We start from the raw sequence: 24,949 nt of genomic DNA on the forward strand, positions 1-24,949 counted from the left end.
TCCAAGTCCAAAACACAGTGCCATACTAGTTACGAAGTAATGAATTATCCCAGCTGAAACCAAGACAATGTTAGTGTGTTTACCAATGCCAAACACTTTTCTTCCGATTAAGCCTTCATTTGAGCTGCTGTTGTTGAACAAGTCTGCTTTGAAATGTTGTTTTCCATCAAATCCCATTTGATTTTTCTTTCTAGTAAGTTTCTGTGATTTGGTTGCCCACACAGTAATACTGTCACAGCTGGCATTAATTAGCATTTTTATACCAAATTGCAGGCACACGTCATTCAACAGCCATCCATCAAACAGAATAATATAGAACTATAGGGCTGAAACACTTCTACAGCAGAGACTGTTACCATTATCACCACTTGACAGGCATGGAGCAGAGGTAGGGAGGTAAGAAGTGCTTTGCCTAAAGACTTCCAGCCAACCAGCAACCCAGCTAACCCCAGTACCCAAAACAATCTGATGCAATTTACTTGCTGTAGATTAAAGGAATACAAAGAAATACATGCCTCTTAAATGTTTGTACCTAGTCTCCTGGAGTGGTAATAGGTTGCTGTGATATTGATGTTGCTGGGCTGCATGAACAAACTTCAGTGCTGCTTCTGCCCATGCTTATGCTGATTCTCTATCTACAAAGCAGACTTCAGCTCCTCTTGATTGTCAAGTTGGCAACCTTCTGTCAAGTTGGCACCCTTCAGGAGCAGTAAATACAACGTGGAAAAAAAGTATTTGAGGCAAAGAAAGGAGCTGTCTGTAGTAACATGGCAGAAAAAAGAAACCACATTAGATGAAATTATTCACACCGCTGGCATTACTGGAAATGTATAGCAAGATAAATATGTGGAAAGTGTTGGCAAAGAAGAGCAATAGACATTACTTATTTTATTTGGTTTATTTTTCAGAAATGTATTTTCCAGAAAATGTAGAATCATTTAAACCAGAAAATCCAGCTGTGAAAAATTGCAGGATTACCTGGCATTGTGATGGGTGATTTTTCTAAGTGAATCTCAAAGCTTCAGGTGATGTCTGGAGATTATGAGATCTAGCAGACATAAAATGTAGGCCAAGGGCATTCCTATTAACTGTCATGCAGAATATGTTGCAGTACTTTTAGCAAATTTTCGATACACAGTGTTTAAATTGTGCATAGAAACCAGTACTTTTCAAAGTGTCAAACTGAGGTACTTGTTATTAATTGACTTGTAATTCATTGACATTAATAACATTTTGAGATGCTTTAACATTTTTTTTTTAAAGATACATAATAAATGTGCACTTTCCTCAAACATATATTAATTAATAAAAATATATTAATTTTTATTAGAATGGAACAGAAGAGTTTAGTTTACAGAGGGGGAGAAAGAAGGTAAATTTGGCAAAGAACATCTTCATAAATACAGTGAAAGCTTTGTGTATTCATTTGAAAATAAAGGCTGTTTTTAGTTGGAACATAAGAGGGAGGGAATCAAAACAGACATCTTTTCAACATCCTTTAGAGCAAGCCCAGATCACTACATTTCTAGTTAGAGATATGAGATGTCTGTTCAACAAAGTTAGAAGGAAAAGAGCTAAGCGTTTGTGGAATTTTAAGAACATGCTCATGTGATGCCCGTATAGGAATGTTTTTATTAGTTTAGGAACTCATTTTATACTTCAGAAAATTTACCTTAAAAATCATAGCAAAAATAATTAACATTAGCTATTAATTTCTTTGGAAGCATTAGTTCTGTGCAATTGTCTGAAACATCAAGAACTCTTTGGCTTGGGCAGCTAAAGATCATGTCCATGTCAGTATCTTTAGGTGATTTCTTGAAGTGACTCATGTAAAATATTTTTATGGTTTGCCTTTTTTGTTGTTGTTGTAAAGAAATAATTGAACAAAAGTACAAACAAAAGTACAAACAAAAGAACAGAAGTAATTGTTTGAGTACTCTGCTTGCAGTAAAAAAGTTCTTTAAGGAGTTCTTACTTAAGTGACTATTCTATTGACTAACTTCACAAGCTTAGAGATGCTTAAAAGTCCTTCAAGTCACATGTTTCTATGCAAATATTTTCAGTTCTGGGAAAGATGATTGCTCACAATTTGTGCTTGGTGGATGAGTCTTTTTAGTGTTAAATGGCATGCTTTCTAATCAGAAGAACAAGGGAGTTACCAAACTTTCTAAAGACTTCCAATTGGAAGAATCAAGAAAACTCCTAACTATTAAGAGGAGATGGATTTTATATTAAAAAAAAAAAAAAAAGAAAGAAAGAAAAAAAAAAGGTTTTATAATGTGTTATATAAGAGAAAAATGTGAAATATCTGAGAACTGAAATGAAGGATTTTGCCATTTCTTTGCAGTGATATGTTCCCATTCTAGAACAGTTAGCAGAGCTTTGTGATAAAACTGCCAGAAATCAGTCCCAGTAGATACTGGATATTCTGTAAATATTAACTACTCAAATGACTTTTCGGAAGAAGTTACGGCTGTGGATTACAGTGTATTGACTTCATCTGGACTTAATGCACAACCATTAGCTTTGGAGATAGTGACTGACATTCAACTAGGATGCAGCTTGAACTGTTTGTCCAGTACCTGTTGCTGAGTTCTAATGGACAGCTGAAAAGAAAAATCTTAATAAAGTTACATTGGTGATCTCAGTGGAAGGAGAAAAGAAGGCTAGTATAAGCTTTACTTTTGCATGTGCTGTAAACACAGAATGAGTTGCATAAATACTAAACTCTAGAGCCATAAACTTTATAAGCAGTTCTGGGAAAAAAAAAGTGTATTTTCATCTTTCTTTCTTTTTTTTTTTTATTCTTTTTTTTTCCTTTTTTTTTTTTAATATTTTTTTTTCTAATTGAAGTCTCTTGTGTGGCTTTTTAGATCATTCCATACATCTTGCATCATTCTAATTAAAAAAAAAATTAAGAAAAAAAGAATTTCTAAAGCAATCTTGTCATTTAATGTGCATACTTCATTCATATATATACAGTTTGAGTTCTTCATGCCTCTAGTTGTATTTAATTAAAAAATGTCCAACTTTTCCTGAGTTTTGGAAAAGTTTCTGTCTCAAATAGGACCTATTTTTCTGTTATGTTTCAGTTTTGCAACCCATATTACTCAAGCTTCATGAAGAATATGCATGCAAAACCGTTTCTGAAATAACTTTAGTTATGTATTGACTCAAAATAAAGAAAATCTTGTTTGTTTGTTTGTTTGTTTGTTTTTCAATATAGGTTGCTATAAGAATACCAGGATTCCTTTGTTCGTTTTGTTTAAATATAAAAATATGAAATTGTGGTTATTAAAAACATTATTAAAAACATTAATTCTATATTTACAGTCTCAAGTTAATAAGAGAAGCAAGAGTGACATAAAAAGTTTTTTGAACCTCTTCCTGATTTTCTAGCTCAAATAGATAAGTTATTTTGAACCACAGCTGTTTATGAATGAGTGACTAAGGGTTTGCTAATGCACAAGAGGCGAATTAGGAAGGAAGGCAAGAACTGTGAGAGAGAAGAAGCTGCTGAAAAGCTCACAAAATAAATAGATGTGGAGCTACAATAGAATCCAAACAGCTTTCTGCAGTGCCAAAAGCTGAAAATACCAAATATTTTGGATGACAACTGATTTAATTACATTTCTGGAAAAAGGCATAGTGAACCTCTGGACTGATACATCTGTGTGCTGAGTTGATGTAAACTCTTGATTCTTGGTATTTTGTAGCTTTACAAAGAGCAGTCTACCTTACATACAGATAGTTTAAATGATAAGTTCTAATTATCAGATAATATGCAATCAATAAGAGATTTCATCATTGCAGTCGCTATGGTCATTTGGCACAGGCTGCACATTGTTAATATAGTCAGATTAAAATAGCACACAACACTTTCAGATCCCAGGAGAGGGGTACAAGCAGGTGATAGGCAATAATTGAGTTAACTGGAATAGATAAAATCAGATGAAACCTACTTCCAAGTGCACTGTGATTGTGTCTTCATCCAAGAGGCATATCAAATGGGAAAAGCCCAGCAACCAAGAGGCAAGTGAAAGCACATCCAGTTATTTATTTGTTTCTGAGTGAGAGGGAATAATCACAAGGCAACAATTTATTTCTTTATACATTTCTTTTTGAGAGCATTTGGAGTTCTGAAGAAAACACACAAATAATTAGCATACGTGTTATGAAGACAAGTGCTGCAAAAATCTATTTCAAGGAGGTTTCTCATCAGTCTTTTTTACTAGAATACTATTTTAGCTAGTTTCAGACACTAATTATATTCTCTTTAATTTATAATCCTTCCCTTCTGCATCCAACTTGCTCATAGCAGTCTAATGCCAGACCAGCCCTAAGGGCAGCAAAGATATTTGTTTTCCCTCTTGGAACCCACAATCAGGCTCTTGGCATTAGTGGCTATGTCATACCAAGTTAATTAATAATATCAAACACATAATTTTGCATCCTCTGTACTGAGAGGAGAACTAAATCCAGAAAAAAAAATAATAATAAAAAAGAATATTTTTTACTTTGAGTTTTTCTTCTTTTGTCTAAGTCTTTATTGCTCTTTGGTTTTCTTCCTTATGCAATCAGTATTGAGAAAAACAGCTATAAATTATTATGGTTATAGTTATTTGTAGGGCTCTCAAACAGTGAAGAGCTGGAAGTTGCTTGAAAGCTTCTGTTTGAAAACATAGTGCTGTAAGTTTTGTCACTCAAGACTTTGGTATTACTCCTAAGAGTCAGAGATAGAATTTTATTTTGACAGATACAAAACAGGTCTTATGATACATTCTGAAAAGACAAATCTCAGGATTTTGCAGGCATTTTCACATACCTCCAGGCACAGATTTCTCAAGTAGTGCCAGACACAGCAGTGTTGCAATGCTCTGACAATATAAACAGTCATGGGCAGTTGGCACAAAGTCATTCCGTTCATTTACAAGATATTCAGAAGGGGGAGCATTAAGATTATTTTTAATACTCACGTAGATGCTTACATTTCTGAAAATGATAATTCTCTATTTTAAAGTCAACATGTTTGCTGATATGGCTTAAATTACATAACTGTATAATACTTTCTCCATTTTATTATTGTGTGCTTATGAACAAGTGAGGAATTACCAACTCTAGAATACTTAAAATTCCTATATATATTCATATATATACACATATATGTGTGTGTATATATATATAGGTAGATATATATATATAAAATTGAGAAGTTTCAATGGTGAAAGTGTAATTATGTCTTCTCCTCTTTTTTTGAACCATTTAGATATCAACATGAATCAATTCCAAGTCCACTGGTTACTGGAGTCCTGTGCACACAATGACACCAAGGGACTTGGGAAAGTAACTGAGCTGACTTATGTAAGTCTCCATTAAGACTTGTGCTTGACTCTGAATAGTTTCTAAACAGCAAGTGAAAGGATAGTTCTGTAACATAACACAGTATGTTTCATACTATATTTCACATATTAGTAATCATAGAATGACTTGGGTTGGAAGGGACCTTAAAGACCATCCAGTTCTAACCCCCCCACCAGGGACATACCTTCCAATACATCAGGTTGCACAGGGACTCGTCTTGAAAGACCAAACTGGTCTTGAATTACTGTAGGGATGGGGTATCCACAGTTTCTCTGGGCAAGCTGTTCCAGTGCTTCACCACCCTCTGAGTAAAGAATCAGTAAGAATAAGTAAGAATGCTTCTTTTTTACTTTCTTCTTATGCAAAAGATAGAAATTATGCACCTGGAGTATTGTTTTATGTCTGTTTGTTTGTTTTGTTGTTGTTGTCTTAAATCCAAGCTAAGCTAAAATCATAATACTTTGTTGGTGTTATTCGGAAAACAAGAGCAGACAAATTTATAGCTAAGTACCTATATATTTCTACAGCATATAGAACACAGGGCTTGATTTATAATTAGAACTGTAAGACTCTATCAAAGTGTAAATACTGACAAGTAATAATAGTAATTAATAAGATAGGTTTCCTTTTAGACATGCGGGTATGTTTCACAACCCTGAGGAGAATAATAGAATTAGAAAAACAGAACAATAGTTGAAAAATACTAGAAATTAAATCTGAAAGTTGCACAGATATCAGATAAGGAGAAAAGATACATGTAAGGACGTCAGATCAAATATATGTTACAGTTTCAGTTCTTCGTACTTACATTGTTGGTAATCTGGTATCATCTAGACATCATATTGTATCTGCAAGACATTATTTGAAAAATACAATACTGTGATGAGTGCATCACAATTGATTTAGTGGGTTATGTTGAATGGAATAAAACATAATTCACCTGTACTTCTTACCATGAACTTTACTACCAGATCAATTCAATGGAGTTAATGGCATGTAAAAGTAGAGTAAATCATAAGAAATAATTTCTCACGCAAGAAGCTGTTAGCTTGTAAGATTTATTACTTCATGGGGTTAGCAAAGCAAATATTAGCAGTGAATTAAAAAATGATTGTAATATAATGTTACAATCAATCAGTGTCAATATTTCAAGGTATGTTCATGAAGATAGGAGAAAGTTTATATTTAATAAGTTTAGTTCCACCTGAGGTCAAGATAGATTCTTCGTACATCTGGCCAACACGTTGTGGGATTGGTTCATTTATTTATTTATATCAGTCATTTTACAGCAATATGTTCAATCTACTTTGTGAAACTGTGTGTTTCTTTTCAGGGCTCATTTTTATTACAAACTCTCAGAAGAAGACTGATGCTACAAAGGGTTTGATAGTCAATATAATTGTTCAAGATGTATAAAGGCCTTAGGCTTTGAGTGTTGAGCATTTAGTTTCTGGTCCATGGTTTTATGGACATTGCAATTAGAACATTTGCTATTCTCAGAGTGTACTTTGAGATGCATATGAAGCCTCCTAAAATCCAGCCCAAACTCCACATTACGAACAGGTATCTGTTTTAATGAGTGAATGGGAAACATTGGCTACAGGAAATAGCCTGAAATCTTGCCTAAATATACTATCATCTTTAAAAAAGAGTCAATTTACAGTCATTAATAAAATAAAGGAACAGTTTTGTTTGTCTGTTTTGTTTTTCTTAAAAAACAAAACAAAACAATACAGTTAACATTTAAGTAGGAATCAAACCTGTTATAATACTCTCACAGCAGGTGGAAGATGGAGAATCAAGTCCTTTCTGAGCCCAACCTCTGTATCCTATTGGAAATGACCTTCAAAGAGAAGTTTTGACTAACTTGGCTTGGGATTCACTTCCAAAAAAACAGGGAGTTGTGTAGAAAAAACTTGGAGACTAGTGATCCTGAAGTGAAAGAAAGAAAGATCTAAAAGGCAGTGAAAGACTTGGGACCTTAGCCAGAAAGGTATTATTGGACATTCTCCCAGAAAAAAAAAATGTATATATATAAATAAAGCGAACAAACAAAAAACACTTTTTTTTTTTTTCCTCATAATTTGATTTGTGCTAAAGCTTTCAGGCTGTGATATTCAAATATACTTTAGACAACATTTTAAGTTAAAAGGACACTTACACTTTGTGTAAAGTTTTTTCAGTCACTGTCTTTAAAACAGCTGTGGAGTTTATCTTCTTGATAATAAGATAGAAGTAGTTAATGTACTAAAGGGGAAAAAAAAAAGTGCATCTATAATGCCACACCGACTTTGAATGCACTTTAAAAAAGTTAAATATAGATGAAGCCTGTCATTTACAGCAACTTAACTCATCTTTCTTACATTTATTTAATTCAATTAGCATTTACATCCTCACATTGCTACCCTCACTGCCATCATGTCAGAGACTGTTCTTAATGTTAGATGCTAGTTTCTTTGATAGAGCATGGTGAAGGAACTGCATAGAAAGGAAAGGCATGTTGAAATGCCATGCTAATGTATTTTACTACTTAAAATAAGTATAACATATGCAATGTTTGCAACATATGCAATGTTTGCGTTGTTGACTGAGTAAAAACTATGTTGGCATGTGTTAAGCATATCAGGAAAATATTTTATTGGAGAAAGCTTTTCATCTTCTGCCATCCCTCACCCCCCCACCCCCCCCAGGGATCTATTTGCATCATGCTCTCTTTTTGTTTTTCCTGTTTTCCTGTTACAGGAGAACTACATGATTCTGAAGGACCTGTCGTTTGCATGCAAATATAAAGTAACTGTTTTGCCTGCAAAATCTAAAGGTCGTTTTAAAGCTGAGAGTATTTTCTTTGTCACCCCACCTTGCTCTGCATTTAAAGAAAGAAACCACAAGCACATTAATTGTCCAGCTGAAGGAGGTAAGACGTGATTTGGAGAACTTGCCAAATAGTTTCAAATGTACTTACAGTCACCAAGAAAAGTCTTTAAAGGAAATTCTAAAATAGTATATAAAAGATTCAGAAGAAAAAAAAAAAAAAAGATTAATGCTTATGTGAAAAATCAACTAAATAGCAGTATAAATTTAAGTTGCCACATTCCTGTTTGTCAATTAGGTAAGAATTTTAGTGAACTGGTTACGAACACATGATGGCATTTGTTATCACATAGTTTTTAGTGCAAGGAGGAAGTTTCTCAGTTACATTAACTATAACGATGAATGACAGATGTAAACATAAATATGATGGCATGATCCATCTTTTGAATGTTTTACTACTGATGCAAGCTGCTTTTTCAGTTTGATTTAGTTTAGGTTAATGCTTCTCTTAAATAACAAATAAAGGTGCTCATACCTGGTAGAGTGTGGCTACAATTCAAGGTATAGCTAAAAGATCATGGTAAATCACAGAATCATGGAGATGTTAAAAAAGATCTCTAATCTCAGCTAATCCAGCCATGCACTTCAAGTGGGGCTATAGCCAGCACTAGGTCAGGTCAGCCTTAGCTTTGTGAAGCCAAAGTTTCCAGCATTACAGTTTTCTTCCTGGGCAACTGCATACATTTCAGCTCCTAATAGGAGTGCCTCTATTAAATTGTACTACAGTTTTAGAGCATAAATTTTACTGTTTACCTGCATCATGGATATCTAAGGGTTTTCTTGTGGTCCCAAAACTGAAAAACAGCTCAGATATTCTAAAATACAAAGGACCCACAGGATGGCGAATGATGAATGAGACGTTTATAATTTTGTGTGGCATTGGCTTTCCTTTCTGTCATCTGTAGCTGACATAACTTGATTTGAAGTTTGAATTTGGCCCAAAACACCAGTGGAATATATCAATGATAGTCTTTGGTTAGAACTGAAATGTAATGGCAGAAAGCTGGAAGGATACTGGATAACATTAGAAAGAGAGCTCTGTCTGACCTTGAGTTGCAAAATTAAATTAACATTATTGAATATTATCTTTCAAAGTTTAGCTTATCTTTCTGCTTTCCAAATTTATAGTGCCAGTTCTACCCAAAGTGTTGGCCAAACCCGAGAATCTGTCTGCGTCTTTCATTGTTCAGGAAGGTAACATCACTGGTCATTTTTCCTGGAAGATATCTAAGGCAGTCCTTCAACAGCCCATGACAGGGTTTCAAGTCACATGGGCAGAAGTAACCACAGAAAGTCGACAGAACAGCTTGCCCAACAGCATCATTTCGCAGTCACAGATACTGCCAGCAGTAAGTTGTTTGTTAATTTCTATTGCATTCATAACTGCATGCATACGTGGCATACTTTTAATTTTTAGTGGTAACGCAGATGTCACACATAGCATTCTCTCACTCTGTGGGCAAGTTGGAGCAGGAGGTGCTTTAATTTTTCCTCCTTGTTGGAAATACAAAGCACAGCTACTCTTCTCGATGGCACATCAAACATCTTAATGTGCACAATTGTCAAATTAGCAGCCATTATCTGAGAAATGCCTAAAGGGAGGAAAAGATCATCTGTGTGTGGCAATAGATGGTTTTTATTTTCTTTTGATGATCAGGCTGTTCAGCTTGGTGGTTACTATAGTTTTACTAATTATTTGGTGTCCATGTCCATAAATTTGATGGATTTAACAGATTTTTTTTTTCCCTTTGAGTCACTCTTTGCTCTAAGAGAAGTAAAAATCACTTTCCCCTCTGTGAATATGCGTTATTGTCTAATAGACAAGTAAGTTGAGGAATACTGGATTTCACTGTTTACTGAAAGTATTACAACGGTTAATTTGAATTCTTCCCCCTATTTGCTTTAAGATGGCCTTTGCTATTTCAGTTCCTCTAGCAGAAGCAAGTGAAGAGCACTTATTTCAGACTGTCTTGCCAGATTCACCAGAGTTCATTCAGACTCAGTTGCCAGATCCACCAGAGTCAACAAAAGGACTTAAGTAGCTGGCCTTGATCCAAAGTCTACTAACAATGTTGGGAGTCTTTCCATGCACTTCAGGGACATGGATCAAAGCAACTGTCTCAAGCAGAACAGCCTGAAAATCTTTTCACAACATTTGTTTCATAAAAGAATGCATAAAATGTTTTCTTGGACACATCTTGCATTCAACACATTTTCCACAAGTCCAAGACAAGGTTCCCACAATTTTATCTTAATTCCTAGCAGACTGCCCTAAGGCTATGCCCCCTGTGTTTGAAAGCATGTTTTTCTCAGACAGAGCAACAAAGTTGACCGTGGATGCTCCAGAACTATGAGGCAAGCTACTATGCAGTGTGCAGAGCTGTTTTGTTCCACAGTAGTACAGACTCAGCGGGATCCAGACTAGTTCATTCAAAGCTCAATCTACAGTCCCAAGCGGAAGCACATTGCAGATAGAGCCTTGGTCTCTTCAGTAAGCCACGTTGCAGGATTATTTCGAAGTGGATACTCAATCGCAGACATTTGAATGCAAACAGCCACTTTAGCACAATAAGCAGTTATAGACCATGAGATGTTACTTTTCACTTCAGTTTTCATCTTTTGTTTTAGGACCAGGTGTATGGTTTATACAGTATTCCTATTTCACTTTTTAAGTTTCTAGTTCAGTTATGTCTAATTAAAAATATTTCTTTACCTTGTGTCATTGTGTTATGCTTTTATTATTATTATTATTATTATTATTATTTTATTTTATTTTTCCTCCTATGGTTTCACTACTGTGAAACCTGAAGATTTCTTTAACTGTCTATTACCGTATGTATGTATCCATTCACAGCACCTGGTTAACTTGCACAAAACCCTGGTTTGAGTTGAAATAGTATCACCTGCACTCTGAAACCACCGTAATGTATTGTATTTCATGGTGATGATCATTCACTCACTTTTGTTGGTAATCTCTGCTTGTTAAAAATTTAATATTTACACAACTAGGCTGAAGTGCACATGTCCCAGGAGCATATGAAAGAGAGTGAATGTCTAAGCATGATGTATGCATTTCTCTCTCTTTCCAACCCATTATGTATGTTGCATGTGGTGGAACAGCTTTTGTAAGATGTTTTAAGAGCAGCCTCATCTCAGTATATGCAATAATTTGTCAGTAAAGCTACACTTTTACCCCTGCCTTTTCTCTCTCTCTCATTTTCCCTTTGCTTTCTGGTCTGGCAAGAACAGTAAATAATCAGTTATTCTCACGGGCACTTTCAGCTCCCTGCTGTGTGCTTGGGACAGTGCCTACCAGAAGAGTTTGCTATGAAAATTCTGGCTAATCAGAGGACCACGCTGTGTGCGCGCTGTCCAGTGTCTCTGCCCCACAGTCTTATCCCTGGGACTGGTATGCTGTGTGTTTCTGAGGTCCTTTTTTAGCTTGGAATAAGGTGAATTGTGACTTCCAATTCCTGAATGCCCTTCAGTCAGATGTATTCCTATTTGGGAGCATTTATAAACTTTGAAATTATTTTGCACAGTTTTAAGTGACCACACAAGGTACAGAACAATAAAAAGTGAGGACAATACTGATATTTCACAATCCATCCTGCCAGAAATGTGATTAAGAACAGAAGGGATGATTTTCATGGTGTAACTTTGGACAAACCTGCTGAAATCACTGTAGCCACCCAGATTTCACTATCTGCAGCATGTACCCCAGACCTGAAAATTGCCATGAGTTAATTTATCAATTAGTAGAATTTACAGCCAGATGTAAAATAAAAACAAGTGTATTTAATGAAACTATTAAAAAAAATAAATGCTAAGGAAAAACTTGTACCTCTTACACGTGAAACTGTAACATTAGGGGAACAATGTATGCTCAAAGACAATGGCAAGCAAAAGTTCAAGACAAACCTCCTCAACCAAGTAATTACATATGTTAAATACTTCTTACAGATTTCTAAGAAAGCAATTTGTGGGTGCTAAGAGTGACAGAACCTGTTTAAACCACTGATTTGTGGGAGTAGAGCAACCATGTTTTATTTTTAGATGCCATGAGAACTAATGTAATTTATTTATTGTTAGGATCATTATGTACTCACTGTGCCCAATCTGAGGCCATCGATGCTGTACCGACTGGAAGTTCAAGTGCTGACAACTGGTGGGGAGGGACCAGCTACAATAAAATCATTCCGAACACCTGCTCTTCCTCCATTTTCACCCCACAGTAAGTGGTACCTCATTTTGTCATGTTGTTGTGAGTTAAAAAAAAAAACAAACACAACACTTCAGTCTTACACATGCAAGCAGGTTGCTTGACCCTTAGAATCTTTACTGGCTCTGGTAGAATTCCATAAACATAATGTGCATGGTATTATTATTATTTTTCTCTCTCTCTCTGTCTCTCTGTAAGAGTTTTTCAGCAGTAGTGGAATCAAATATAGTCTTTCTCTCATTCAGTTTTGTGTGGTCTTACATTTGCCACCACATTCTACCACAGGCTTTTACCTGTAAGAGAGGCCACCTTGGGTGGTCTCTCCTCCAAGTACCATCTAGGATTGGGACTGCTTAGCTTTCAAGATTAGACTTTTCTGAGATGCGTTCAGTTGAGTATGGCTATTGTATGACCATATTTCTAAAGCTGTGCAAACCTCTTAATGGCCATTACAAGCATTTGAAAATGCTTGAACTTTTCAAATTCAACAACTTGTGGAAAGACACAACTCAGTGTTGTGAAGCCCAGCAAAAATTACAGTGAATTAGTCCACTAAAGTTGTCTGGACTGAATATGCATGTAGTTGTCAGAACAGGCAGTTCACTTAAAAGCTGAAGGCTTGCAAGCTGGAAGCCTCAAGAGGCCTTTACAGGAGAATCTGGTAAATGATTGTATGATTTAGGGTTTGATATGTGCGTACTTTCTTATTCTTTTGTTTAGGACCTCATCTGAAGCAACATCATCCACACCACTATAAGCCACCCCCAGAGAAATATTAAACTGTTTCAGATGATTATATGAAAAAGTGAGAGGAAAAACTGAGCTCCCAAATGGAGGCTAGGAAAAGGCACATCTGTAGGAGCAATGAATACAGTTTTCCAGTGGAAGTTACCATGCTGTACGATCTGTATCAACTCTATGTAGTTTAGTAATCAAGAATTGTATTTGTACCAAGACAAGGATGAAGCATACAGCAAGTAAAATTTCAGTACCACTACTATTCAACAAATTGAAGATTGCATCAAACTCAACACCTGAGAGAAAATCAAAGTGTGTTTATTATAATGTTTTTGTATTTCTATGTTTGAATTAGATTGAAACAGTGTGGTGTATACAGCTTTTTCTCTTAGTGACTTCAATGTTAATATATAAAAGGTTGTCCTGTGATACATACATACCTTTGAACACTGGAGGCCATGTTGTCATTAACATGTTTAATTGATCTATTTTACTTAAATCCCTCTTACCAGTTCAAGTCCTAGAGTATTTTGCTGTTAAAGGTCTCCACTTGTCTGAAATCAGGACATAAGTAAAATAAGTAGCAGAAACAGAAACTTTAAATAGTCAATGTTTAATAACTGCAGTATCACTGCAGAGGAGAGATATGATACATTTGCATAGTCAACCACCTCTTCCAAAGTAATGTTTCAGTATGGAGATCTTCTATTATTATAGTTAATAGTTAAAATATATACAGGGTAGATGAACTATTCATTATAAAGAAACAGATGACAGTTAGTACAATTGTTGACAATTAATTGTGATTAATACAATTAATTGATAATTGTATTAATTTATAAGAATGACCTTTAAAATCCCACTATCATGTTGATTTTCTAGCTAAAAGTCTGAATAGTTAACATTCACATCTTAAAAATGGAAATTCTGGGGTACATTTATTATTCAAGTAGCTGTAGAGCTACTTTTTTGGCTTCTTTTTCTTTTGATGTATGTCTCTTTTCCCCATGGATCTTTTGAACAGAGGGATGGGTGTGTTAGCTCCATGGTATTCTGCTTACAGAAGAGTTGCATAACAATACTCAAGCATTTTGAAAGCATTGTCTTATAGTTTATTTGAATGCATTTTTCAAATTCAGATAGAAGGGTGCCCTTTTTAACCATAAGGGAATACATACTGCCTTTATTGTACAATATAAACTGTCTAGAATAATTTGCTACACAAAAAGACAACCTTGTTAGTAAACAGAAACTACTTGGATTTATCATCAAGAAGGTGTAAAGTATCTGCCAATAATCTTCTATACAAATACAATCAAAATCTAATGTTCAGACATTAGTGGCATTAGTATTTTCCTTCTCTTGATTACAAATTGGATAAAATAGGGATAAAAGAAATGCATGCCTGAAAATGAGGATCACATTTGTATTTATCATTGTAGGACATTCACAAAATAATCACATATAATTTGTCTCTACTGAAGTTTATAGTTTTGGTGAATGTGGGTTGATAGCACTGAGGGTGAAGGAAACTGAATTAATTTCTGATCCCTTGGTCATTCCAGTTTTTCTATATATCTACCTTTGCTATTAGAGTATTTTTTTTTTTTCCCCCATTCTCTTTCTACTTTGCCGGTTGTCTTTTTTGATGTGCACTCAGTGACAAAGGACTTTTACAGAAAATTTCAATTGCCATGAGATTTGAGCCTTTAACAGTTGTTTAAAAAATATTAAAGGCAATGGTAATTTTAATTCCTTCTTCTGCTGGTCTGTCACCTTATCTTTTCCAAAATACATTAACAAATAACAGATAAACTCTTCTTCATAAAATCTGTAATGTAATATTTATTTCAATTGTGGAAGATGGCCAGAGTTTCAGAGATTTTGGGAATCTGTAAGAATGTGTAATCCATACAAGACTTTACAAAGAAAAAAAATATATATGGTTTGAACTGCAGCACAGTGCAGCACTGCTTTGATGTTTAGGCTATATAAAGTAAGGATAGAAGGTATCTTGTTTTCTGAGAGTAGTTTTCTGTGGGATCAGGGCAAGTACTCAGGCTGCTTTAAAAACTTCTGTTCAAACCTTTATGTTAGAGTCTATTCCAGTTATGCTGGAGCAATTCTGTAGTGACTTGATTAATGTTAATGAAATTATGTAGCATTCATAGTGACATTGGTAAAGCATAGAACATGGATGTCAGTCGTTATTACAATGAGGCCAGACCTAGTTTGGCGATTAAACTGGAAGTTAGCAGCCCTGAGTGACCATATCCTTAGTCTTAATTGTTGAGTGGAAGCCTTGTTCTTTTGCTTGCTTATGTAAATTTATTTGAAACATTCAGTTTTTAAAAGTAGCAGTTAATGTTAAAGAACATGGAGTATGCTTTCCTTCTAAATTAGATTTTGCCCATCCAAAAAAAATAAATATGTATTTGATAAAGTAGAATTGTATTGAGCAAGTGCATTATACAGAGTCTGTTTTACAAAGATGTAAAGTCATTTTTATCCTTCTACAAATGAGTTTATCAACTCACCTTTCAAGTGATCCTCCAAATCAAAAATCAAAAATAATAAATCTACCAAGATCATGTATGGATGTTAAATTTGAAACTATGAGTGCTTTCCCAATTATTCTTTGAATCTAACAGTACCAATTTGAAGTTTCTGGTGTCTAACTCATAAAGCCTTGTTTGCTGAATTGTACAGGGTGTTGTCCTAATTTACTGGCCTAAATCACATTATACATTTAATTCATCAATAGACTTGTAATTCACTGAGTGATTCACTACTTAATGATTTATTTTCTCTAATGATGTTGCATAATACAGAATTAATATAGATATTGGGATGCTTTTAAATACTCTGCACCTTTACACTAATGTATTATTTTATGTGTACGGTTCTGATGGATTTGTCAGTTCACTTCTGGATGCATTATGTTTATCTTTATTTCTGAAAGAATTATGAGATTATGCCATTTTTGCTAGCTGCTTTGTGAAATTGATTTTTTTTTTGTTCACCAATGATTTTTCATGGAATCACATACAATGGTGTGTTCTTGTTGTATCATGGTTTTTAAGTAGTGTATAGAGTAGGGGAAATTCAAATAAGACAAAACTTGTGCTGTATGTAACATCTTGAACATTCATTAAGAATACAGCACATGGACAGTAAATAAGAGGTCTTACTTCTGAAATGCTGCACGTCCTCAACTTAGTGGCTTCAGAAAGAATTAAGGTATGTCAATACTAATAATGATATTGATGTTTGGCATGATCACACATAAAATCAAAGAAATACTCATTGTTAATACGAGTGGGAAATTTACCATTTATATTAGCAGAGGCATATAGAAACCTAAATATGGGGTAAATTCATTCAACAATAATTTAATTTCCATACTCCCTACTGGAGTCAGGGTGAGTTTCAGATAAGCAGGCTCTGATTCAGGAGGGTATGCAGAAAAGAGAACATCTATTCGCACAGAAGTCGGTTGGATGGATGTATACTTTTGCGTGTACAGTAGAGAGTGAGCTTTAGTGATGTCTTAAATAAATTATGGATGTCAGAATTGAATACTCTCTTAAATTAGGGCCTTATGGAATAAAGTATTGGACCCAGACAGTTCTAAATTCTATGTACAACACCATAGAAATTTTTATTTTTGTCTTGTGTATATGTAAATGTAGTTGTGATATTGACTTATTTATTAATTAATTTTCTTATGCTATGTGCCAGGTATATTCCTACCCTTTTGATCAGTACCTGTGAACATCAATTACTAAAAATAATATTATGCAAACTTGTGCATTGTAACCAGGAATATGACACTAATAAGCTGTTGCATGTAGTTTAAAATAATTAAGAAAACCCTCTATTTAAAAAATGTAAATGAATACCTGCAGATGTTGATGATTATATATACTTTTGCATGCCAAAACTCATTGTTCAGTTGTGGGCATGAAATGTAACGACTGTATTACCTCTACTGAGTATATTAGTAAGGTACAATTTACAAAGCTATTAACAGAGCTCTCTATGTAAAATGTTTTCTTTTTACCTAATTATATTGTAGTAGAGTTGTAACAGAACTGTTTATCTGTTACCCAAATTGGCTGTAGAATTTATGTTCATATAACAGTCATTTAAAGTCAGTATTTATTTATGTATGTAATACAAAAAAAAAATAATAATTGGTCTTACGTGTCTGTCCATTTATTTAGAGAATGAAAACAATTTGTATAAACACTTTGTAAAAAAAAAATGTAAATATAAATAGAGCCTGGTTTCTTTTACTCATTATTCTCATGTTTAGAACTTGTATATACTGTTTAGGTAATAAACTGTCCTACACTGAAGTCTTGCTACATTATCTTCTCCATACAGGATTTAAACTTTTTTTTTCTTTTTTTTTTTAAGTGGGAGATAAAGTGTTATTGAATAAAAATCAGAGTACCATTGGTACTCTACATTTCATTGTACATGCAGTCATAACATTTTATCCTTGCTGTTTGCTACTGCATTTTATTTTCTTTAGAAAGTGATCAAAATCATCTGAAGATAAATTTAGGTATCATTTAAGTATTTTATGTTGAAAAGCAACTCTTAAAGTAAAAAATCAGACTCAAGATTTTGTCTTCTTTTCCCTTGTTTCCATGAGATAGTACTCAATGGATTTTTAGTAACCCTTTGTAATACTAATTTCAAATAATTAAAATGTTTCTAGATCTGTGTCAGTGGCCTGATCCTGTAAGTCAAGATTTTTGTGATTGAAAATCATGGTGAAATCTTTGTGTACACCAGATCTGGAATGTTTTATACTTAAAAGTGCAGTATCCCATGATTTAAATGATATATTTTTAATAAATATAAATATCTGTCTTACTACAACGTTTGTTTCAAATTGTCATAGATGTGCTATCATTTTCAAATGCAATGTTTTTGGTAAATCTCTTAGCAGGTGTGCCTCTCACGTACTCTCAAATTACTTAATAACCATTTAGTTTTTGTTAACTTGAGCATAAACTCCAAATTTTCCTAATTACTTTCTCAGTAGAATAATTGTTTAGGATTTTTATTGTTTGTTTTTCATTTTACACAAATGGACAATGTTTAGCATAAACCCTTATAATTAAATTCCTCTCCAAGTTGTATTTCACCAGTGTGGTATGGTAAACCCTTATAGGAGTTATATATCAGTGTGGGTAGGTAAGTTATCATAATAAATAGATGAAGTGTTCTATGCACTGTCATTCTTTTTCTTTTTCCCCTTTCATAACTTCAAATAAATGTTCTATTCAACACTGAATTAGAAAAGATGATGACTGGATTATGTCAATCATATGAAATAAAGCAAATTTGGTATATATTGATCAGTATTGATCATTTTGATTTTGGGTTTTGTACTTTGTACTTCAGTGCAACTTGGCTCTTTTTTTTTTTTTTTTTAATATATATATATATATATATTAAAAAATCCTCCATACTTCTGTTTTCCTCTGACAGGTGTTGTATTGTCATCATCTGGATGTATGCCAGCCTCCTTGAGAAAGGCCTTGAGCCAAAACACTGGCTGAGCCTGCCAGTGACAATGCAGCATCTGTAAGGATAAAAGCACGGGAGATCATCGAACACACGGTTTTTAAATATATGAGAAAGACTCCTGCAGGCCTGAAGGGATGTGGTTCAACAGAAATGTCTGTTATGTCCCCCTTAAGATTGTGCATAATAGCGTTCCTGCTTCTACTGAAAGTGCTGGTAGCAGTATAGATTAATATTTAATATACACCTTACTATAAGCATTTACTGAGATTGTTTTGTGGGTCAGAAACCAAAGAATTAATGAACGCTTGCTGTACCCAGTTCCTCACCTTTTATGGTGATTTATTCATGTTATTTAATAATAAGCTTCATTCAGGAGGTCTCTTCTTAAAAGGATATCAACTTTGGAATGATCGGACTGCCATTTTTCAGGAGAGTTAGGAAAATGTATTGAACACAAATCTCTTTATGTTTGTGTGCAAATATATTTATACATCAAATAATAGTTCTTGCTTGTCTTTTTCACAAGCTGTCCAGTAGTATATTTGTAATTGGTTCAAAATTGGCTAACTCTCTATTTGATGGTTAGAACTGATTAGCCAGCACATTTCTCATACTTTTATAATTTTATTTTGAAAATGTTACCTGATTTAAGTGGTTCAGGCTGCGTAGTTGTTATTAGTTGTAGAGTGATAAGCTGTAATTTCCACCCTGCCATTTCTAAGTGGAAGGTAGGGGAATGAATAGACTTCACCCCACCACAAACACACACAAAAAAGTAAAGGACATACACACGTCTTATGTATTCATCCAATTTCCAGTGTTAGTAGTTGTCTGCAAACATACAAATTAACCTTTTAAATTTCTTTTTTGAGCTGTGCTGTAATGTTTATTTATATTTCAGACTTTCAGTAAGCATATCTGCAAGCCAACATCAATTAGTCTCATAAGAAGACTATGTACAAGAAAAACAAAAAAGCAAAACTTGAAACAAAAACAACCAAAAAAAAAAAACATAAGCCAAAACTTGCTATTGGATTCTGAGAGAGCCCTTTGGGGCAGCTGTGCCTTTTTTGTGATATTCATTGAATCATAATGAAGACCATGAAGAGTCACACACATTCTTCTTGCTTTGAGTGGATTGCAGACATTTTTTCTAATACCTCTTATCACAAAGAATCTGATTAAATAGCTTCATTAGTGGATGAGTTATCAGACGTATACAGTAACTTAAAGCTATTATGATGCACCAGTGAATGATTCCTGCTTTTTTTTTTTTTTTTCTCATTTATTTGAAGATTGTATTAAATTCGTATTTTTGTCTCGACATCTTCTATTTTGTTCTGTTTTATTTTATAATGGATCACTATTCATTGCTTTTTTTTATATGTATGTTCAGTTTGAGAACTTGCCTCATTTATTTATCATGGACATACAAGATGTATTCATAGGTTCTTTCTTGTCACCAGTCATTGCTGTGAAGATTGAGATTGGTGGTATCTTTACAATAAATAGTCACTGAAATAATGTGTTTATGCATTTAGAGCTGATTTCAATAAAGTGTCCCTTGTGAACAAAATAATATTACTTTTAGATATGTAAAATATCTGTGGTTGTATCTTGTTGAAATTACTATCTACATAATATAGTTTTGGACAAAGTGTATTTCAGGAAACCTCAGTGTATTTAAATAACAGGCATGCCAACTACAGGAAATTGTAGCAAGCACACAGGAGTATATCAAACTGATAGGTATCACTCATATTTGTAGATTAATAAATGCTGCTAAGACAATAAATTGTTTTCAGGTTAGCTAAATATATTACTTAGTCTGAGCACAGATTCCCATTCACTGACAGAACAGGAGATGTGGATGAATACCGGGGGTTTGGAGAGAGATGTAGAAGGAACAGCATTAACTTCTGTAATTGGATAATATCAAAATTATACACAATTTAAATTATGTTTTCTTCGCTGTCGCTAACAGAGGGTACTTGATACCATAAGGTGATCCCACATGTTCTTTTCAGGTGATTTTGTAAATTTTGTAAGTAGCTTCATAACATAAGTAGAACTAACAACAAGAAACAAATCATTTTATTTATGTAAATGTAATTGAAAAAGTATTATTTACCTAATATCATGCTCAGAATCACTTACCAACACACTTGCATAGAACAATATGGTTCAACTGGGTGAACACTTCAGTTTGGGGTTCTCTCACTTCCTGAAATTCAACCTTTGACTGAAAAAGTCTTCCTAATTAAAAAAAAACATATATATATTTATTGGGACACAATGAATAATATATCATCAAAGATAGAGATTGTACATCCTCTCACTAATTACTTTTGAAACAACAATAAGGCAAATAGTGACATCTTAACTTTCAAGGAAATTGCATGTGGAAAAACACATGGCATAAACAATTTTGATTGCATCAAATTACCAAAAAATTGCAAAATATTCCCTTGAGGGAATATAGGTTCTTTTATTCTCAGTAGATTTGGGAGGAAACTCTTCTTACACTGCCCCTGGGAAACTGAAAGACTGCAGAAAATGAAACCAGCTTCTCAATGTACCTTTATGTTGTCAGACATTACTTACCTCACAAGACTTTGTACTAGTTGCGTAGCTTGTAAAATTGAATGAGTTGGGATTTCAAGTGGTAATTTACCTTACTAACGTTAAACAAATAGTTATTGACAATAGCTGTGGCCCATGTGTCGATTCTTTTGAATGCTGTGGGTTGTTGCCTTGAATTTTCCCTGGTCAGATAATGTTTCACCCCGAGCAGGGTACAAGTTTTTTGGGAAACCACCAAGGGCTCTGGGAGAGCTGAGCTGAGCTGAGCTGAGCTGAGCAGGCCAGATGCTGTGGCAAAGGACAGCTGTTACCTGACCAGCTGCTGCTGGTGCTGCAACCCCTGTGCTTGGGGTTGGCAGAGGTAGAGGGCGCAGCAGCCTGGGGAAAATAAAAACGTGCCTTCAATGGAAATACTTCTAATGGAAAAGGCTTCTCATCCCATCATATAAGTGTATGGTGAGCAGGAAAGAAAGGATTCAGCACTTAAGTGCTCATTGATTCTGGGTGGACCTGGGGTCCTTGGGTCCCTGAGCTGGAAGAGAGGGTGTGTAAATGACTTCACAAGTGCAGCCTGGACAAAATAAGGAACAAATGAGTCAGGGTGAGCCATGCTAGTCAGGGGGTGATACCCCTGCTGTTGAAGCAAAAGGTCCTGAGCTCCTGTGTCCACAGAAAGGGGAAAGAGGAACACCTCACACCTCCAGTATTCTACCTTTCTGATGGGAACAGGTGAGGGTGGACTAGCTGCAAAAAAATCTGTCTGAAAGGGCCTCGTGCTGCAATCCACATAGACTTCCACTGAACTTTGGCTTGTGGAAGACTTGTAGAAATACCTTGCTTTGCTTTATTAGCCCAGACATCTACTGATGCAGAATAGAAACCTGGGACCTCAGTGAGAAGCATCACTGTAGCTGGGGTACCATCTGGGACCAACGCCGCCTGCTGCTCTGACAGGGTTTAGTGTCTACTTCTGGTACTTATTTCAGAGGGAGCTCAGCTCCTCCAAGATGAAGAGGATCCATGGAATCATAGAATCATGGAGTGGATTGGGTTGGAAGGGACCCCAAAACCATCCAGTTCCAACCCCCCTGCCGTGGGCAGGGACACCTTCCACTAAATCAGGTTGTTCAAAGTGCTTTGAACACTTCCAGTGGTGGGACATTCACAGCTTCTCTGGGAAACCTGTCCCAGTGCCTCACCTCAGAGTAATGAATTTCTTCTTTATATCTAATCTAAATCTCCCCTCTATTACTTTAAAGTCATTACACCTTGTCCTATCACTATGCTCCCTGACAAAGAGTCCCTCCCCAGCTTTCCTGTAGGTCCCCTTTAGGTATTGGAAGGTTGCTATAAGGTCTCCTTGGAGCCCTGCCTTCTCCAGGCTGAACAACCCCAGCCCCCTCAGCCTGTCTTCATAGGAGAGATGCTCCAGCCCTCTGATCATCCTCATGGCCCTCCTCTAGACTCACTCTAACAGGTCCATGTCTTCCCACTGCTGGGAGCCCCAGAGCTGAATGTGGTACTCCCTCTGGGGTCTCACAAGAGCAGAGCAAAGGGGGAGAATCACCTCCCTTGACCTGCTGGCCATGCTTCTTTTGATGTAGCCTAGGATACACTTGGCTTTGTGGGTTGCAAGTGCACATTGTGAGCTCATGGTGAGTTTCTCATAAACCAGCATCCCTAGGTCCTTCTCACCAGGGCTGCTGTCAGTGAAGAATTGTCTAAACAAAGCTTTGAGACATGGGGTTTGGGCTTGGATGAGAGGACACCCCTGTGTTCCACTAATCTTCACTCTTCAACCACTATGGTGAACATATGCACTACTGTCCCTTCTCCTGGGTTACCATACACTTGGGGAAATACACACTGACATGTGTATTAAGTAATTAAGTATTCCCTTGTAGGTGGTCCTTACATGGTCCTTTCCCTGCAGGTTTGTAGTCTACTTCACCTTTGATGGTCACCAACATATCATCTAGGGATAGTTCTGTGAGTTTCATCACTGTCAGATACTGTTGCTGAAAGGAGAGGGACTGTCAGATCAAAAGAACTGAATAAATGAAGGTCCCACAAGCTGGAAAGGGCAAATACTGTCACTGCATGCAGAGGCTGTAGCTTTTCAACTGGCTAGAGGTGAGTACCTCAAGCAGTATTCACTGCATGATTTTTCAGCAGTGACTGCAAATAAGCGGGATACACTTGTATGCATTATGAGGGCATCTGCTGTAATGAGGTTCCGAGCTACCAAAACCAGGAGCTGCACAGAATGTTGGTCAAAAGGTGAGAGCATTCTTTCTAAAGGCAGGACTTGAACCCACATGGAGGCTTATTGCACACCACAGTGGAAATCTGGAGCCTTATATCCTCATTCCTTCTGGCAAGACATAAGGTTTTAACCAAAAGCTTTGTCATCTCACTAAAAGTCCTGCTGTAGATGTCAAAAACTGAAAATAGGAGGCAATTTTTGTACAAAAGAAGACAGGCAATGAAGAGACCTGAAGACTTTATGGTAATTCCTGTTATAACTATATGGAAACTGATGCGGACAAAATATTTCTGCACAATCATCATTTTCCAGTTTTGCCTGCTGAACCAGTTAGCTTCAGACAATAATAATAATAATAATGATAAAATAATAATAATAAAAAAGGTGGTTCTCTGTCTTTTAGTAACCTTATAATAAGGCTTTAAGGCTTTAGCAACAGTGACTCTGAAATATTCTGAAGCTTATATTTCTGAAATCATTAGGTTGCCCTTGTTCAAAGACAAGCCTAAAGACAAGCCTAAATACATGACTTGCTGCACTTGAACTGAAAGAATACCATTTCCAGACATGGTGAAGCATATGTTACTATCATCTTAAATGTGGAAGTATTGAAATACTTATAGATTAACTAAAATGTGTTTATTCCTCCCTAAATGGTTACTTCATGATGACTCAGAACCGAGAAAAATGGTCACACTTTAAATGAACCCACAGCCACAGATAAGAAAATAAAACTTATGGAATTTCTTAAAGACTTGGGCAGGAGAAAATGAAGATTGGTAATTACAGACCACAAGAGGTTTGGTGCCAGAAATAAAAGGAGGCCAGATGTGAACACTGGTCTCCCTGCATATCTGTGTGCTCTGCATCTTGGCTGCACTGTGGGTCCAGGTACAGTCAGGTACTGGGTCTGCCAGTAAATTCAATAGCTATGCCCTTGCCTTGGAGACAGTGCAACATAAAGACAACAAAGAAATCTTCTTCTGGCCTCTGGCAGGCTGCTATCATTCTCCTAGTAAAATTTACCATGGTAAGATATTATTTAGCTTTCCGTTAAATAATCAGATCCATGAACTTGGAGAAAAAAAATAAAAAAATAAGCTCACGGTTGGAAGAAAAACATCAAAAATAACTAGAAGGAGACAAGAAATATTTTAATGAGGTAATTCTGTGATTCTGCAATTCTGTAAAGAGTAAAAAATATTAATGAATATGCTACAAAAGTCCTTATTTCTCCCTCACATATCACTTCACCATCCTTAGAAATAATAAAAAAAAATAAATAGAAACAATGAAGAAATGACTAAATCAGTCAGAGACTTCTGGAGATAATATTTCTGCAAATCATAGAGTATCAATTC

General features: G+C 35.3%; 1 protein-coding gene and 1 long non-coding RNA gene across 6 annotated transcripts in view; one reads left to right on the forward strand and one right to left on the reverse strand.

The window, feature by feature from the left end:
* Positions 1-20,318, forward strand: part of ANOS1 (anosmin 1) — a 141,624-nt gene extending 121,306 nt beyond the window's left edge. For 3 of the 5 annotated variants that reach the window (XM_038173049.2, XM_038173052.2, XM_038173051.2), the window contains 5 exons: positions 5,267-5,361; positions 8,104-8,275; positions 9,361-9,581; positions 12,325-12,466; positions 18,701-20,318. In XM_038173049.2, the coding sequence (XP_038028977.2) occupies positions 5,267-5,361; positions 8,104-8,275; positions 9,361-9,581; positions 12,325-12,466; positions 18,701-18,771 (701 nt within the window). In that variant the 3' untranslated portion in view covers positions 18,772-20,318. Of the gene's footprint in view, positions 1-5,266; positions 5,362-8,103; positions 8,276-9,360; positions 9,582-12,324; positions 12,467-13,174; positions 18,574-18,700 lie in introns of those variants that run through there. The other 2 variants (XM_038173050.2, XM_038173053.2) reach the window with 1 other exon arrangement.
* LOC140000033 (uncharacterized) lies at positions 520-6,513 on the reverse strand. Its single transcript, XR_011805357.1, has 4 exons — positions 6,170-6,513; positions 5,546-5,665; positions 3,963-4,066; positions 520-757 (listed from the first exon to the last, which is right to left on the reverse strand). It is a non-coding gene; the product is annotated as an uncharacterized lncRNA (long non-coding RNA).
* Positions 20,319-24,949: the final 4,631 nt, after the last annotated feature.

This window comes from Anas platyrhynchos, chromosome 1 (assembly GCF_047663525.1).
Source record: "Anas platyrhynchos isolate ZD024472 breed Pekin duck chromosome 1, IASCAAS_PekinDuck_T2T, whole genome shotgun sequence".
Lineage (NCBI taxonomy): Eukaryota > Metazoa > Chordata > Aves > Anseriformes > Anatidae > Anas > Anas platyrhynchos.